The sequence below is a fragment of the Balaenoptera musculus genome, chromosome 18 (genome assembly GCF_009873245.2).
Source record: "Balaenoptera musculus isolate JJ_BM4_2016_0621 chromosome 18, mBalMus1.pri.v3, whole genome shotgun sequence".
Lineage (NCBI taxonomy): Eukaryota > Metazoa > Chordata > Mammalia > Artiodactyla > Balaenopteridae > Balaenoptera > Balaenoptera musculus.
The window spans coordinates 67,484,806-67,503,118 of record NC_045802.1 but is presented as its reverse complement, the minus strand read 5'-3'; the positions used below and the strand labels follow the sequence as shown (position 1 = coordinate 67,503,118).

General features: G+C 44.3%; 1 protein-coding gene across 5 annotated transcripts in view; it reads right to left on the bottom strand.

The window, feature by feature from the left end:
* FARP1 (FERM, ARH/RhoGEF and pleckstrin domain protein 1) overlaps positions 1 to 18,313 on the bottom strand; it is a 293,802-nt gene that overhangs the window by 71,181 nt on the left and 204,308 nt on the right. For all 5 annotated transcript variants that reach the window (XM_036831748.1, XM_036831743.1, XM_036831746.1 and 2 more), the window contains exons 4-6: positions 13,773 to 13,815; positions 10,526 to 10,604; positions 4,047 to 4,144 (exon numbers count right to left, since the gene is read on the bottom strand). In XM_036831748.1, the coding sequence (XP_036687643.1) occupies positions 4,047 to 4,144; positions 10,526 to 10,604; positions 13,773 to 13,815 (220 nt within the window). The remainder of the gene's footprint in view (positions 1 to 4,046; positions 4,145 to 10,525; positions 10,605 to 13,772; positions 13,816 to 18,313) is intronic.

The window sequence follows — 18,313 nt, the reverse complement described above, 5'->3', positions numbered from 1 at the left end:
CCTAATTTTCACTTTGTCATGTGAAGCAGCTTGTCACACTTTGGGCAATGCACCCCAGTAATCATGCAGGATGTGGCCTATATGTTGCTATAAATCACAGCCCCTGAGAATATTTGCTTGGCGCCAGCGGGGCCCCTGGAAGAATCAGTCACCCACTAGCTTCTCGCTGCCATGGCAAATCAATAACATTACTTCCTAGTTGCACTTTGTGAACAAATTTCACCTTCCCTAAGTAAAGCTGCCACCCTCCATCACAGGAAACTGCAGGAGTGGCCATACTGCCATCCTCACTGGTTTGCCACGGCGATGGTGACACTGTCTTTTCTGCACTTCCTCCTATCCGGCCTTAAGAAAGCACAGTTGGGCTTCCCTGGTGGTGCAGTGGTTGAGAATCTGCCTGCCAAAGCAGGGGACACGGGTTCGAGCCCTGGTCTGGGAAGATCCCACATGCCACGGAGCAACTGGGCCCGTGAGCCACAACTACTGAGCCTGCGCGTCTGGAGCCTGTGCTCCGCAACAAGAGAGGCCGCGATAGTGAGAGGCCTGCACACCATAATGAGGAGTGGCCCCCACTTGCTGCAACTGGAGAGAGCCCTCGCACAGAAACGAAGACCCAACACAGCCAAAAATAAATAAATAAATTAATAAATTAAAAGAAAACACAGTTCATCTCATTATTCGCGGTAGTGCTCTTGCATCAAGTCCCCACGCACGTCGAATTAGTGAAGACTAAACCATCATTCCCAGGGGAAATACAGGGTTAGGTTCCTGCGAGACTCTTGAAACATTTTAACCAACTAACCTTGTTTTCTGTGTGTTTCTGTTGAAAGACATCCTACTTTATGTACCTTGTTGATTTGTTAACACGGGACCCACGGCCAGCAGCACTGTAATGCACGTCTGAACGAAGCTTATCTACACCCATGTTTACTTTCTCTGTGAGGCACATGGAAACCTTCCTGCACTTAGGAACACTACACAGCACTTCAGCAACGATGCTTGGGGGCCATTTAAAACAGGGAAATCAACAAAAAGCACAGAAATGCAAAAAGCGTGGCTCCAGAGAGATCACAAAAAGGACACTTGTTTCCAGTATGAGAGCGGACACCAGAAGGCAGAGCACCACCTCTTCCGACCTCCACTGGGGAGGTGAGGGAGGGGCGGCTCAAATTTTTGACCCTCTTGCACATGTCTGCGAGTGACCGTGAAAGCGCCCACAGTGCTGATTCCGGGCTTACAAATACATTTTAGAGAGCAGGTGAATGTGCAAACATGAAATCTGCAAATAACGAAGACGGACTGCGTACGGCGGGAGGGAGAGGGGGCTCACCTAAATCCTAAATTTCTTACGAGTTTTAAGTTTGGGTTTCTTAACATCTATAGATTTTATAACAGAGCCTTTTCCATAATTCAATATAAACGAGCTAAGAATTCCAGTTTTTCCTTTGGCATCAGGGTCAATACGCCTAAACTGTCTTTTCCTCGGAGTCACTTGCTTTTCAACTCCTAAAACGCAAGGGCAACACGACTGTGAAATCCACTTTCTCCCACATGCTCTCTTCTTGGAAACATGGAAATAGGCACCTCCTTATGTCTGGAGAGTCTGAGAACTGTAAGTGTGCAAGATATGACTATTTTTTAATTAAAGGTGTCGTATTAGCTGATGTATATACTAAATTCCTTAGCAGTCTACTCTCGGCAAAAAAATAAGACCGCCACCACCCCCGAATCCTGTTCTGCCAGGTACAATCCTCAGAGTGGACGCACACACAACCTGCAGCAATCTAGCCCTGCCATGCCTCCTCTGTTACATCAGGCCCAAATACTGTTTGATTCTTCTCTTCATCAGCTTGTCCCACTTGGTCTATTCATAATCAACTAGAGAGTATTAGAAGTCTGAAATATATACAGGGGGTATCTAAGGCCAGTAACAGAGGAACCAATGAAAACAATACGGACTATGTGACAGATGCCTCCATGAATTCAAATGAAAGGGAGGAAAACTTTTTTAAAAATCAGATTGCGTGTACAGATACAGAGGAGATGAAAATGTAGCTCACTAGAGAGAATTTTCCATCGGCAGTAATATCGCTTCTGCAGAAGGGAGATGAGTTGAGCCCTCCTACCTTACTGATGACGTCAATAACTACCAATAATTTAAATGAACACACTATTCACAGAGGACTCTGTGAAATTTCTCCTTCCATGACAGAATGTACAGGATGCTTAAAAATACAGAAATGGAGCTTTGTAAGTATAAGATTATAGAAACAGTGTGTCACGCAACTGCGTATCACAGAGTATAGAAATAGCAGAAATACTTCTGAACCCACCTATTTCATTTCCTTTGGAGAACTCAAGATTCTCAGGGGATTTTGAGCCCCTTGTTGGTGTCCGGGGGTGAGGGGTCCGTCAGACCAAGCACATGGTTTTCTGGATTCCCGTGACCCTCCACTTCCCATGTGTGCAAGCAAGATTCACTCCTTCTTTAAAAAGGAAGATTCACTCTTCCTTTAAAAAGGAAGGGCCTTAGGAGGAAGGGGCTACAAGACTAAATGGCATCAGGAATAGTTGACTAAATTTCTCTTCTCTCACCAAAGGCCCAGGGTCACAGACCTTTGCTGAAGTTGCTATTCCAGTAAGGAAGCTTTATGTCAAAATTTCCCATTGTTTGGAAAGGGAGGGCCCTAGGTGAGTGAGGATAAAGAAAGGAGGGTATATTGAACACCTAACATATGCTGAATATTGATGCTATCATTTCACTTTCATCTGTTATGAAACAGATTCTATTATCCCCCTGTTCCAAAGGAAAGAGAGGCCGGGGGCTTAGTAACCTGCCAGGGTGAACAATCAACTAACAGAAACGAGGTCTGCCTGATTCAAAACCCTCCTCTGTCCACTGTCACTGTAAGAAGAGAGAAGACCAAACACGGAAAAGGCAAAAACATTATGTAACTTTCTGTGCCAAAGCTTCCTCATTTTAAAATGGGGATAATAGTACTGAGCCCACAGGGTTGTTATAAGAATTAAATGAGATAATATACACAGAGTTGGAACATAGTAAAGTTCAAAAAAGTTTACCTACCTTTTTTTTTTTTGGCCTGTCTTTTCTTTCTCACATCATTTTTTTCAAATTAATAAGAAAACATCCATCTACTAAGTCTGGCACATAGTCAACAATGGCCACGCACAAAAAATAAGATAAGCATGGTCTCTAGAAACACCTCATCATTTCGGACTAAGGTAATTCGCTGACTGCTGGGAGTGACCCTTCCTACAAACCTGTGGAAAGCTTGTTAACTGGGCAGTTATCTGGACAGGATGGGGCTGATTATATGGGACTATTTTATATACAATGGAAATTTTAGAATGATATGCTAGCACAATTATTTTATACTAGTGCTTTCATATGTTGACCTTGGTCTATATACATCATTTCCTTCCTGAAACATAATGTGTATATTCCATTTCAAGTAACTTCTGCCTTGACCGAGACAAAAAAATGCCCAGGTGAGTAGTCAGGAAGCCTTAGAATGAGCACACTCTAACTTATCCTTTGTCTAGAGGAAGAAAGTTAAAATATTTAGCTTCAAGCATCACTTGGGTTCCGTCCAGCTTCATGTGTCTTGGTTTACTGAACTCTCGAACAGAATACAAGAAGGGAAATCTTTGACAGTTTTATGTCTGAAGGCTAATGTGCCATAGTCAATGATGAATATTAAATCCAAGAATAGGACAGAACAAGTTTAGTCTACTTTGCCACCGTGTATCCAAGCTTCTCCTTTGAGTCAACTGAGTTTTCAACAAATGCGTAGTCCTTAGAAAGAGTAGACAAGCACCAGAACACAGAATTCCCGGGTCAGCGTTTAGTGGGGGAGTATATATAAACGAAGTTAGGAGTACTGTTTTCCACCCCTTGGGTTTCACGCTAATAGCAATGTAAGACAAAGACATTATTGCTTTCAGTGGATGTCATTTTTCTCCCCACCAAGCAGATCACTGTGTTATTTCCCACATGCTTTCTGAAGGAAACCAACAGAACTTACATTGCACAATGTGTGAGATCAAGAGGGCAGCGCTGGTGTCACTACACGTCAGCCTGCCTTGAGCCAGGTCCTGCTTCACCTGCAGAGCAAATAGGTACCTGCGAATACAAAGAAAGACGGGCGTCATATACATAGAGATGAGTGTCGAGCAAAGAGGGTGGGGAGGTTTGGCAACAAAGTCAGGCTCATTTTGCTCACTGGCAACTTGCCCACACAGTGAGGACCTAAAGAAAGGTATATAAACCGAAGAACAAGAAAGTCTGTACAGGAGGGATGAATTCCTGGTGCTACTGGCTGCAATGTAAATATTCACACCTCCCTAAAAGCACCCGGAGACATATGCTGCAATCTGTCCACACAATGAGTAATGCACTTCATTTTATATGGAGAGATACAGCCATAAGTAATTAAGACTATAACTTACCACCCTATCTGTTTTTGCAGGGTATAGCACACATTTAAAATTTTTCCACAGATCAGTCAAATATACTAAAAAAAATGGCTTTATGGCTCAGACAATAACAGTAGGCTATCATGGTTAGGAAAAGCCTTGCCAATGGAATTGGAAACACAAGAGTGTCTTTTTTTGTGGTGTAATAAGTCACTCAGCTTCTTCCATAAGCCTCAGTTGCCAGATCTTTAAAAATCAATTTAAGTTATTTAAAAATTCTTTTCTTTATGAAGTAGAATAAAGCAAGTAACATTTTTGGTGGAAGAAAAAAAAAGTATAAATCAAAGAAATTAAGTAAAAACAGGGCGATGTTAAAATCGATTTGACAATATCAATATGAACACATAGATTTTTAGAAAGATATTTGCTAGTTTTGCCCACTGTCTAGAAGGAGCGTCACTTCGGCAGCAACCCTTAGCAACCAGATTCTGGCTCTCACACAATTACCCAATACAGAGAAGGATACAGAGGTAGGACCTTGCAGAAATGGTAGGTTCCAGGTGTGGGGCAGAGGAAGGTACAAAGCAAGCCTGAAAGATCTAGTTATGCCAGAGAGCAAGGCAGCTTGCAAATATAAATGGGTTATATTAAAAGGGGGAAAAAAAAAACCCTGAAGGGGCGTCCACTGGCCAAAGTTGTGACAACTTGAGTAGCAAAAAAGAATGATTAAAGTGAATTGAAACACATGGAACTAATAAAACTTTATGAGTCCATTATAATAGTCATAAAAATAGAAAGCAGAAAAAATAGAATGTATCACCATTTGAGGAGTCTATTCAAGAAATTCTTTTTTAGAAACTGGTAACCCAAGGCAAAAACTTGGGCATGTAATCTGCCTCTCCAGTAGGAAGGGTATTTCAGGATATACAGACAATCTAAGTAGATGAGGCAAAGTTCTACTTTACAGAAGAACACTGACAAATAACACAGCAAAAAATAACATAATTATAAAACCCTCATCCTACCCCTCTAAAGAAATTATTGACTTGGCAAGGATTGTTAATCGGTATAAAAACCACTTAGGAGTTTGGACATTTGCATACAAAGTCATATGACTTTCCTTCACAATGGAAAGGTCAGAATGTCACCACCCTTAACTCAGTGATCAATCTCAGCATCACTAATGAAACAGGAAACACACAACATCACTTAGGATGGGATTCTAGCCAAGAATGTTTAACTTGTATCCTTTAGAACTAAGGTCTAGTTTGCAGGAAATACAGAAGATAGAGGAATAAGCTAAACAGGAAGCAACCAGACAAATTTAGCAGGTAGGCTATTTTATAGTATGACCAGTTCAGTTTCTTCAACAAGATGGTATCACGAAGAAAAAAAAAGAGGGACTCTGCTAGATTAAGAGGTCCAAAGGGCACAACAACCAGATGCAACGTGGTCCTACAGTGAATTTCACGTTAGATGAGAAGATATAAATGACATCTGGGGAACAAAGGGGGACATTTGAGTACGGCCAGGGTATCAGATGAGATGAACAGTACATGTATATGCACAGAAAAAATCAGAAAGGCTCTCTCACTGATGTGTTAACAACGCTCAGCTCTGGGCAGCAAGAACACAGTAGTTTTATCTTCTTAGTCTTGTTTACCTGTATATTCTAACTTTCTACACTGTATGTTGACTACTTTTGTAATAACAAAGGGTTCTTTTTAATTTAAAAAAAAAAAAGGGCTTTTAACACGACTAACCATAGAGGTGGCCTTAAGAATTAAATGAGATAATACATGGAAAGCATAGTGACCAGAATGAAAACATTCAGTATATGTTAGCAATTTTTTTTTCTTTAAATAAAAGAAAAATGAATCTCCTTTAAGTCGTTTAGGAAATTCCATGATTAAGAACTAAAGAACTATGGAGGCATTCTGTAACCAGAAAAAAACCAAAACAAAACAACACCCACAGATCCACTAGTTGACAACAGTTGGCCTTTATCCAACCCCCCCCCCCCGCAATGTAATGTTTATTCATTCATTCATTCACTTTCTTTTATCTCTCTCTGTCTCTGTCTCTCTCCCTGGAAAGTCAAAGTAGAGAATGGCAGAGCATATAAAGTAATCACAACATTAGCACATAGGTTTATATGGGAAGATGTGGTACAAACCGTATCTCTGGATTAGGCAGTGGTTATTGTTTCTTGAAGCCAACACTTAGAACGACAGGCTTTAATTCTTATGTGTGGTTAATTTTTACCTAAGTAGGAAGAATGTATGTTGTAAAAGCATGATGTTCCGAATATGGTAACAGCTACCAGTTCAAACACAGGATGCTGTGTCCAGCGACAGACTCAGGGTCAGGGTCCGACAGGCTTCAGGGCCTCTGGGGAGGGTCTCCTGTGGGTGGCGAGACGGTGCTGGGTTCCGAGAGCTCACCTATTTAGACAGAGGACGAGTGCCCCGTTGCCAACTGCAGGAGGAATCTGTCACTCCCTGATTACGCTGACTTGTGCTAAGGCCCTTGTAATCTGAGAAAGACCTTCCTGGGTACCGTCTCATCTTCTCGTAAAGACAGCTGTAAGTCCCGCACGCTGGCTGCAGGGCTAACTTTAGAAATTCCGCAGCACCTTTTGCATTCTAAACTGAAGCAGCTCCAGTCAAATTCACATGAAGGGCTCAAAACGGAATCAGCTCTCCTTGGCGGAAGGATGGATGTGAGGAGGGAGGCGATGACAGCGGCAGGGCAGATCAGAGGGCTGTCATGTCACTTCCAGGGACCACAGGGGAGGAAATCACACCCATCTTCATGCCATGTTTTAAACATGCCTGTTTCAATTTATTTCATCCGGGAGCTCTTAATCTTTCTTGCCTTATTCGGTGTACAGTACGATGTCTCTGCCAGCCAAAGGACAACACTGCGGCAGGCCCTGCAGAGCAGCAAATTCTGATAGGTCCCCTGCACCTTTAAGAACACAGCCAAGTAGAAACTGGATCCCACGTCAGATGAGATGTTCAGAGAGCAGTGGAATACGTCTGACCTCACCAGCACAGCCAAGTGATTCTGAGCTCTGCCAGAAGAAAGCCTGCTAACTTCTTTTCCAAAGACCCCTCCCCCAAGCGGTTTTAAACTTGCACCTCAGAGTCAGTACTTTTCTCCTTCTAGATGCCTGAGCCCTGGTGTCAGTAGGACGAGAGCTCCAGTGAGAGTGTAGCTCAATAAATAGAAAGGAATTCAGCTTCTTGTTTAACAGCAAAGTGCAATTTAATCTTCGATCTATATAAATGGGAAGCCGAAAGCTATTCCTGGAGGCCCGAAGAATCAGCTGCAGCTCGAGCCACTTGAAGTCTGCTGAACTGCGGGCCCCTTTCTGTCTGTCTCCCTCTTGTCTGCACCTCCCTCGCCCATGAAGTAGTGTCCATACGGGGCTTCTCCCAAACCCTCCTTCCCTCACCATCTGCCATAGAAAACTGCCTGGCACCTCAATGGTCCCATCCTTAAATTTCCGCTTGAATAGGACTTTGAGAGTGTGGGAGAACAACACTTTGGATCTGGGAAGTCGCCTTCCCGACATACCCTGTGACAAAGCGGAAAGCAACGGGGAGCTTCTAAACTTCCCATCAATTTTATCACCCCAGAGCCAAAGGAATTCTCTCCTCGGAAAAGATTTCTAAAATGTCAGTTGACACTGGGAGCCAGAAAACAGCGACAACAAACCCCCAAACCTGCTACGTCCAGCTGAGCTTGTGTCACTTGAGGAATTTATCAGATCGGTCAGAACAGCTGGCAAAATACCAGGCACACACACACGGCTTGATGGTCACAAGTTGTCTGGAATTTTATAACAAGGACCAGAATGGTAGAAAAATCACAAATCCCTAGAGATGATGATTCACAAAAACCGCAAAGGTGCAAAACTCATCGCAAAGTAGAATGGGGAGAAAGGACTGGGGTTGGGGGGCAGTGGTAATTTATGCTGCCAACTTCCTAAGCAGGATGAAGGCCCAGTGAAATGTGGGAGGAAAAGGCACGCTACTGACCAACAGCTGGACTGGCCTTCAGATTCATGTCAATATTCTGAGCTTCGAGCAACATACGTTCCAACAACAGGAAAACCAGCCCCAGAAGCTGAGACACAGTAGCCCCAGTAAGGACACCGCATGAAGATGCTACAGGTGTCGGCACCCTGGAACTCGGGTGGCAGCCCCAGCTGCCCCTTCTCCACGGGAAGCGCCCTGGCCGAGGCATGTGGTTCCCAGAAGGCTGACGGCCTCTGCAGTTCCTGGCCACTTAGCTGCTTCATTCATTTTAGGGGTGAAAGCGGAGGTAAACTATCAGCGGTGACTCATTCAGAACACGCGAAGCCATGGGAAGAGCCTTCGCCTTCCTCCCTTTCTGGAATCGCACATTCGTGTACCTGGTGCCCCTCCTGACGCCAGCCCCGGGATGTCCAGCAGGGACCTCAGACGTGACCTGGCAGAACCGAACTCTTGACTCTCCACCCTCCCCAGTCCTCTACTTCCCTCCACCCCTTCCCATTCTAGTTGTCACCCATCCATCTGGTTGCGGCTTAAGTCAAAATCTCCAGCATCCCTTCTCCTTCCCTCAGCCTCCACCCACAACCCGTCACAAATTCAAATCAGCCCCACCTCCAGCACGTGCTCCAAATGCATGTGTTTTCTCCGTTTCCACTCCTACCACCTCCGTGGCCGCCATCATCTTGGCCTGGGTGACTGCCATCTCTTCCTGCCATCCTCCCCTCGGTATCTACGGCAACCAGTCTCTCAACACGACGTATTATTGGGCCTCTGCCCCACCTCAATGCACTTCGCCCTCAATGTTCCTGCCACGCGAGCCCTCTTTTAGGTATCTGAACGCCTGGAGCTTGATTCTGCCTTGGGCATTGCCTAACCGTTCCTTCTACCCGGAAAGCTCTTCCTCTGAAAATGATTGACAGATCCTTGTCACTTTCCCAGCCCAAGCATCCCAGACCAGGCACTGTAAAGTCATCACCAGTCACCTTCTATCACATCATCTACTTCCATTACCTAAAGGCTCTTACCATTATCTGATATTTTTCTTGTTTATTTAATCATTGTGTCTGTTCCCGTGAAAGTCAGGCCGGTCCTTTCACCAGTATGCGCCCCGTCCCTGGAACAAGGCTTGCACACCATGTATACTCCATCAATACTGTTGACTGAATGTTTTCATCTCTTTGATAAACGATGAATCATTTAACAAACTCAACCACCCAAAATACTGTGCTCTCAACCCAGAGGGACAAGAAAGATGTGACAGCCCTCATCTTGAACAGCTAAAGCTTGCAAGGCACGTGCGGCAAGAATCTGACTGGTCAAACTAGTGTAGTGTAGTCTTGAAAGGGAGGCGTTTTATCTTCGCATGTTCCCACCAGGCTCTGCTCTCTTTTAGACTACCACGTGTCTTGCTGGAAATTATAAAATGGGTAGTAGCAGGGATGAAGATGAGGATGATGGGGGTTGTCACTCATAGCAGCCCTACTGGGTTCCGGCCACTCTATGCTTAACCTCTAAACAACGCTGGCCAAGCAAGCACTGCAGTCGCGTTGACACGGGAATTAACAGAGGCGCAGGGGCGTTTAGTAACCGGCTGGTCACACAGCTACCAGGGGCAGGGCTTGGCCACACTCCTCCCACTCGGCCACACTTTCAAAGAAACCGCCGTACAGTTCATGTCGATTCACCCACTGCAGCAACAGAGAGAAACTGAGTTCACACCTTGGTTTCACAGAAGTGATTCATTTCCCAAAACTGTCTTGTGATGTGACAGGTGTAAGAGCGGGAAATACGACGGTAACAGATTATAAGTCCAGATACTTCATAGCACAGCCTTTGAGAAACCAGCTTTCAGGGAAACTGTGGTACTTTCTTTCTTCCCATGTTTGTAAACACAACTGGGAGGGAGGAAGGTTAAACTGTCAAGCACAGAGCAGATGCTGGTCAAGGTAACATTGTGAAAATGTTTCATCAGTTGACTTAGAACATTCACTCTCTCTTCTCCTCAGCACCCACAGCAATAAATACCCAGTTTCCAAACCACTAACCTTGTGAGTTCTTCTTGGAGTTGTGTGTGGTCAGGTGGAAAGAATTTCACCACAAACTTAACAACGACATGCTTTGGCCCTAGAAAGGGGGGAAAAAGCAGTAAAGCATTTATTGATTTGTCTTTCAAATGCCATTAAAGGAAAAGATGTAAGAGGGTATATTAGATACCAAATAATAAGTCTTATTCCGAGCTGCCCAGAGAACTTCTGCCAACATCCAAGTCACTTAATAGCTGGTTAACTTGGTTACTAATTCGCATTCTCATATTGTGGGGAGACAGACACCTGTTTGGTTTTTTTTTTAATTATATTTTTTGGCCACACTGCATGGCATGTAGGATCCCAGTTCCCCGACCAGGGATGGAACCCACGCCCACTGCGCTGGAAGCACGGAGTCTCAACCACTGAACCCCCAGGGAAGTCCAGATACCTGGTTTTTAAAAATACTGTGACAGGCGTATTACATTGAGGCATCAAATTTTTCCCCTGGAGACGTAAATTGTACCCAGATTTTAGAAGCAGGCATTTGTCTTCAAAAATTTATCTGTCTGCTTTAGTCCAAATATAGGCTTTAGACAGCTTAAGGAAGAGATAACAAAAAAGTAAATCAGTTACATAATTTATTATTTCTAACTCTCTCCAAGGTACAGCGGCTACTGTGTTCATCACAGTCAGTCAAAGCCTTTACTAGGTGTCTCATACAACATCTTATCGATAAGTTCCAACAAAATTAGGAAGCAGATCTGGGAGGGGGTGGGCAGGGTAAGACTGGGAATGAGACAGGTAACTTTCCAGAATTCAAACAGAACATCAAATAGATTATAAAATAATAATTTGTAACCTGAGTCAGAGTTTATTTTGCTGTATAAGCCACAATACAAAAGCAATCCTACAGGTTCTGCCATTTGGAATAAAAGCAAAAGTTTATGTTCTATGAAATAAAAGGTATTATGATGAAATCCAAACTTTAACAGCAGTTGTATAAAAGTAAAAAATGTCTTTTTTGCTCTACCTTTCACCGTCACAAAAGACAGATGTTGTACTTTAATTTTTATAACACACTCAAATTTAGGGGAAAAAACCCCAAACGATGTATCTATAAGATGAAGATATTGGCAATACGTACAAAATTAGGAGGAAAAAAAACAAGGCACAGGAATACTGAAACCAAGAGAAGCCGGGCTTCTTTCCGCTAACCATTCTAAAAATTAACAGAAATCCTCGTGTGTCAACTCTGGATCACAAAATAGCAAGAACAAAATGGGGAAGATGGGAAGGTCTAGCTCATTCTTCCCAGCAATTTTCACAGATAGGGAATTAAATGAGGCTACTTGGATCCTTAGAAAACCCAAAGCTAGGAAGATGCTAGCACTAAATGCAAAATGATAGCTTTGTCACACGGGGCGAGTCATAGCCCACAGAGATGAAAAGGAGAGCCTCTGCTCCAGTGCTAAACCAAACCACAGCTGCTGTCCTGGGTCTGACACGTTTCCACCATCAGCAGTTCCCATCGCGGGTTACTGTGGGAACAAATGTCATCATTTTAGATGCCATGCTTCCTCCAGCCTTCAGGCCTGGGGGCTTCTCACAGCAATGTGTCCTCTACACTTAGTCCTAGGCCAGCCACCCAATAAACGCTGAACAACGGCTGTTTCGTGTTCTGCATTAACGATTGCTTAATTTAAATGATAGAAGATCAATATCAATTTCAATTGCATAAGGGCCAGTCAACACAGTGTGCCTGTTTATTACAGCCACATAAATTGCTGTAAGTAGCCTGGTGGGGTTTCTTTTTTTTTAAATAAACTTAGTTTATTTATTTTTGGCTGTGTTGGGTCTTCGTGGTGGTGCACGGGCTTCTCATTGTGGTGGCTTCTCATGTTGCGGAGCACGGGCTCTAGTTGCGCAGGCTTCAGTAGTTGTGGCACTCAGGCTCAGTAGTTGTGGCTCGTGGGCTCTAGAGCGCAGGCTCAGTAGTTGCGGCGCACGGGCCTAGCTGCTCCGCGGCATGTGGGATATTCCCGGACCAGGGCTCGAACCCCTGTCCCTTACATTGGCAGGCGGATTCTTAACCACTGCACTGCTGGGGTTTCTTAATCAGACATAAAACCGACCCCAAGGGCTTCCCTGGTGGCGCTGTGGTTAAGAATCTGCCTGCCAATGCAGGGGACACAGGTTCGAGCCCTGGTCTGGGAAGATCCCACATGCCGCGGAGCAACTAAGCCCGTGAGCCAAAACTACTGAGCCTGCGCGTCTGGAGCCTGTGCTCCGCAACAAGAGAGGCCGTGATAGTGAGAGGCCCGCGCACCGCGATGAAGAGTGTCCCCCCGCTCTCCGCAAGGGGAGAAAGCCCTCGCACAGAAACGAAGACTCAACACAGCCAAAAATAAATAAATAAATAAATAGATTTATTTAAAAAAAAAAAAAAAAAAAAAAAACCGACCCCAAGAGGTATTGTGTGATTCACGTTCAACTAAAGGAATGCAGTTTTGTTACCATCCTCAGTCTCTTGCCTGGTCTCTGGCTGCAGTGAGGGACAATTTGGGATGAACTGGAGAAGAGAGCTTGTCTCTGAACTTGACCTCACAGCGGAGAGAGGGGAGGATGGTCTGGTGCTGACGCACAATGAGAAGGGAGGGAAAAAGTAAGTGTTCCCTTCCCTTACTTCTCTCCTAGACCCTCCTTAATCTTTCCTTCGACAACACGGTCTAAATGCAAGGCAGACTCCCTTCTGTCCTGCTTGCCAATCACACACACACACACACACACACACACACACACTCACACACACTCACACACACACACTCACACACTTTTGGGCACCTTATTTTTCCAACCACCACTTGCATTCTGATCTCACAGGCTTTGAAAAGGCAGCACAGAAAACCTAATAGCAATTTTATGAATAAATGGTTCCACCTGCCCCCTTCAAAAGTGACAGTAAGAAACATGAGAACAGACCAGACAAGCTCTACTGCTCTGGGCCTTAAGAACCTGCTTTAGTCATTAATTAAAATGACATTTGTTTTCCAAGTTTTGATTACCAAATTGTTATATATTAAAATTGCAGAAGATACATTTAATAGTACATGGATTAGTAGATGCTGAAATGCGATCACAGGGTAAAAAAAGAAAGTATGGCCCCAGTGCTTGACACCACAGGGCAGACGACGCTTAAACAAGGAAGACTTTTGGTTTATATTTGACATCACTGTTAAACAGGCGGGGGTGGGGGGGGTATACTTACTTCTAATCTGCTTGACAATAGGTTTTAAGAGATCCAGCCACACCTACAAAGGAAAAGAGAACAGACTGAGACATCAATTCTCAATGAGAGAGTGCAAGTATTTTGAGACTCCACTAGGAGCTGTTTAAAATCAAAATATTTTTGAGGATTTGAAGTGGTCTGTGCCTTTTTTTTTCCCTCCAGAATGCCATAACTTACATTGTCTCCCATGTTTATAGAACGGATCCGAACTTGCTAATATTATCCCTGAGGTTGAAAATTAAAAATCTCTCCTAGATGCAAATAGTGCACGGTTCACTAAGAATTTTTCTATTCTCACTGGTACTTTGATCACAGTTAACTATTCAGTAAATATTAACGCGTGATTGCACATCTGGCTATAAATGGAGTAAAATACGCGTGCTCCTTAGTCAAACAAAACACATGTATATAGATGTACGTACAGAACGGCACATCTTTGAGGGGTACGGAAAGGGAATGAATATTTATAGAACACACTTCTGCACAAGGCACCATCCATAAGCTATTTACCTCTCAAAGCAAGGCCAGAGGATTCCTGTTACTCAGGAGAGAAATCTGAGACTTGCAGAGGCTCAGTAATTTGTCCCAGGCCCTCAGCTAGAATGTGGCAGAGCTAGGACTGAAATCAGGTTTGTCCAACTTCAAAGTCCAGACTCTTTTCACACACATTCTCCTTAGCGTGCAATTCAAGCGGCAAAATTTTAAAAAAAGAGAGAAACCAGTTGTCATTAATAAAGTATAAGTTAACCCTTGAACTTGTGATCATGTGAAAGGGTCCTACTGAAGCTCATATCTGCATATATGATTTTTAAAAAGTTAATGGGCTTAATGTAAAGAGGGTTTTATAAGTAAATATGAAAAAGAGAAACACTCCTAAAGAAAATTATGCAAAGAATAACAGGTAATTGGTGAAGAAAAAATGCCAATGGCTAACAAGAGAATGTCCAAGTTCAGGAGTAATTTGCTCTACAAATGCAAATTTAATCAAATACCATTTCCACCTATTAAATACGCATCTAGATATGCCTGTATGCAGTGCATGTCTGTATTTTATAAACCCAGAGTTGGCAAGGGTGCCAGGAAATGGACACTGCCCTACTCTACTGGTGGATGTATGAATTGGCACAACGTTTCTGGAGACCAATTAGGGAATAATTATCTAAAGCCTAAAAAGTATTCATATACATACTCTTTCATCCCGTAACTTGACTTCTGATGAATTATTTGAGAGTGTGGGAAAATGTGTCTGGGAGGTGGGAAGATGGGTGATTTCTATATCATCCAAATTACCTTCAATGATCACTCAGAATTCTCATAATGAAAAAAGTAAAAGTAAAAAAATTTAAGGGTCTATTTATTCAGGTGAATCTTCCCCACCACCACCTTTTCAAATAAATATGATTTTCTAATGAAATCCTCATTTCTATATTCCCCGTCCCCTACCACTCTGTTATATGAGAAAAACAATAAAGGCATTAGTTGACTTAGGATCATCTCCACTGTCACATTCATAAGACTCAACCTTAAAATAATAGAGAATAATCATTCAAAACAACAATCGTCGTTTGTGAGATGAATTATTTTTCTCCCAAGAATCCTAAAAGATGGCAAAAATATCTCCATTTGACAGATGAGAAAAGTGGGATTCAGACCATAGCTGCCCAGGGCTGGGACTCAAACCCTGTTCTTCAAACCCATTTATTCATTCAACAACACATCACTGTGTCGCTCTGCTGGCTTCTGGGAATACAATGATGGGAGACCAGTCATGGTGCCTGCTTCATGGAGCATATGGTCTAGTGAGAAAGACAGGAAACAAAACCTTCCCAAGAAAAGTAAAGAAGTACCTGAGACAAAGGAAACAAGGGGGAGTCCCAGAGGACTCTGAGTGTCAGGATAGAGAGGTTTGACCCAGTTACAGGTGGGGTAGAGGCAGGAGGAAACCTTCCCTGAAGGTGACATTGTGCTGAAATCTGAAGAGAGGTGAGAAGAAGCTATGAAGACATGCAGTAAAAACACCTGTCCAGGTGACTTAACATTAGGGGAGACCAACATGACAGCAGAACAAGGTTGGTGGGTCAGGAAGGCGCCAGACCCTACAGAGGCCACGTTAAGACACTTCATCGTTATCCTGAGAACACTGGGAAGAATTTTAAATATGGGGCTGATACGATCAGATTTGCACTTTGAAAAGATTACTCTGGCAGTGTGAGAACAGAAAGAGGGGGTCAGAATAGACGCAGGTTATCTGCTGCAGTCGTCCAGGCAAAAGAGGATGGTGTTTTGGACCAGGAGGGCAGAAGCAGAGTTGGGGAAAATTAGGTGGAATCAAGAAAAATGTAACATGGACTTCCCTGGTGGCACAGTGGTTAAGAATCTGCCTGCCAATGCAGGGGACACGGGTTCGAGCCCTGGTCTGGGAAGATCCCACATGCTGCGGAGCAACTAAGCCCGTGTGCCACAACTACTGAGCCTGTGCTCTAGAGCCCGCGCGCCTAGAGTCCGTGCTCTGCAACTAGAGAAGCCACCGCAGTGAGAAGCCCGCGCACCGCAAAGAAGAGTAGCCCCCGCTTGACACAACTAGAGAGAGCCTGCGTGCAACAACGAAGACCAAACGCAGCCAAAAATAAATAAATTAAATAAATAAATTTAAAAAAAGAAAGAAAGAAAGAAAAGAAAAATGTAACAGGTAAAATCCAGCGGGATTCACTGATGGGCTAGATGTGGCGGCCGAGCAGCAGACGATAACCAGAATGGCGCTGAGGTTTCTGCCGCAGGCGTCTGGACGGATGCTGCTGCCATTCAGAGACGGGGAGCGCTGGAAGAGGGCCAGGACGGAGGGGTTCTAGAAACTTCCATCTTAGGAGGTGCCCTTGGATTTCACGAGGAAGAAACAGTATGAAAACGGTGGGACACACTCATCCAAAGCTCAGAGAAGCCTGGGCAGGAGATCTCACAGTTAGAGGCTGCCAGCACTGTGACGCCATGAGGACAAGACGGCCTCGTGGAGCCCAGAGGATGAAATGCATCAGCACTGATGACGCGTCTACCTTAGGATGGCCAACGGGAGCAGACAAGGACAGAAGGAACGTAAGGAGAGAGTCATGTCACGGTAGCCACGGGAAGACAGTGTTTCCAGAAGGAAGAACATCAAGAGCTGTTGAAAGATCAGACAAGATGAGAGCTAGAGTATCTGCTGGTCAGTGGACTTGGAGAGGGGCCTGAAAGTCCGGTGGACGGTGAGGAGACAGGAAGGGTGAACAGCTTTTCCAAGAAGCTTGGCTGTGAAGGAAGAGAACAGAGAATGGGGGTGTGGAGGAGGGGGAAGAATCCAATAAAGGTACTGTTTATTTGCTTGTCTTCCACAGGAAGGACCTGGGGGTGCTTAAAAAGGGGAGGGGCTGGGACTTCCCTGGCGGTCCAGTGGTTAAGAATTTGTACTTCCACTGCAGGGAGCAGGGGTTCAATCCCTGGTCAGGGAACTAGGATCCCGCATGCCACGTGCTGTGGCCAAAAAAAAAAAAGGCGGAGGGAGGGGTTGAGAGTATCAGCAGGAAGGGATAACCAATATCCTAAGACACCTGGGATGGTGTGGAAAGGTAGCTCTAAAACATAGGACACTGGAGATAGAAAGAAGAGCTTTTCCAGCAGCGGCACGGAGGGAGCAGAAAGGCTAATGGTAGATGTACATCAATTTACACTTCTGCGTCGGGAAGTTAAGAAAGTTCCTCTTTGACGCCATCTGTTCACCCCTGTAAAACCTGAGGGTTGGAGGATGTGGGCGAGTGGAGAAGGTCTGACACAGTTGTGTTTGCGTGTGAGAGAATGAACTGAAGAACTCTAGAGGGATTTCCTGTAGCTGCTGAGCCGCCACTCGTGAACCTGCCAGCCTGTGCTCTGTCGGCCTCCAAGCCTGCCTCAGGGGAACCACCTCTGAGGTCTTTCACCATTGCCAATTCTGCCATAGAGTCTGCCTAAACTTCTGCAAACCACTCAGGACCAAACAGATATGCTCTGGCAATGTAGCTGCCAATTTTATGAATTGTTTTAAAACATCTCTCTTCTGTTTTTGGCATTTCTGTGGAATTCATCAAATACAAGCACCAATTTGAGCCAACCGAGCATGTGGTTTTAAACCATGAAGGCCTGGGAACATCACACTGGCCTGAATTAGTCTGTCTAGTAGAGCTCTATGGCAGTAACGCTCCAAGGCATCGGTACGTCACAGCTAAACTGGCCTGGGTGACAAAGCGGGGCCCACAAGACCCTCTCCATCTACCAGTTAGATTGATATTTGCAGAGCTGAGAGAAAAGGCCCTGCACGCTAAGGACTTAAACCACTATAAAAGCATGAGCTGGAGGGAGCAGGAAGAAAAATAGGGTTGCTGCTCGACTGAAGTACTGAAGTTTGTCTAGGTCATCCTAGACAAATCACTTCTTCATTCAACCTAAGCAGAACAGAAACAAGTTCCAGATGAATTAAAAAGGCAACAAAAGCACCATAAACTTTCTTTTTCTGC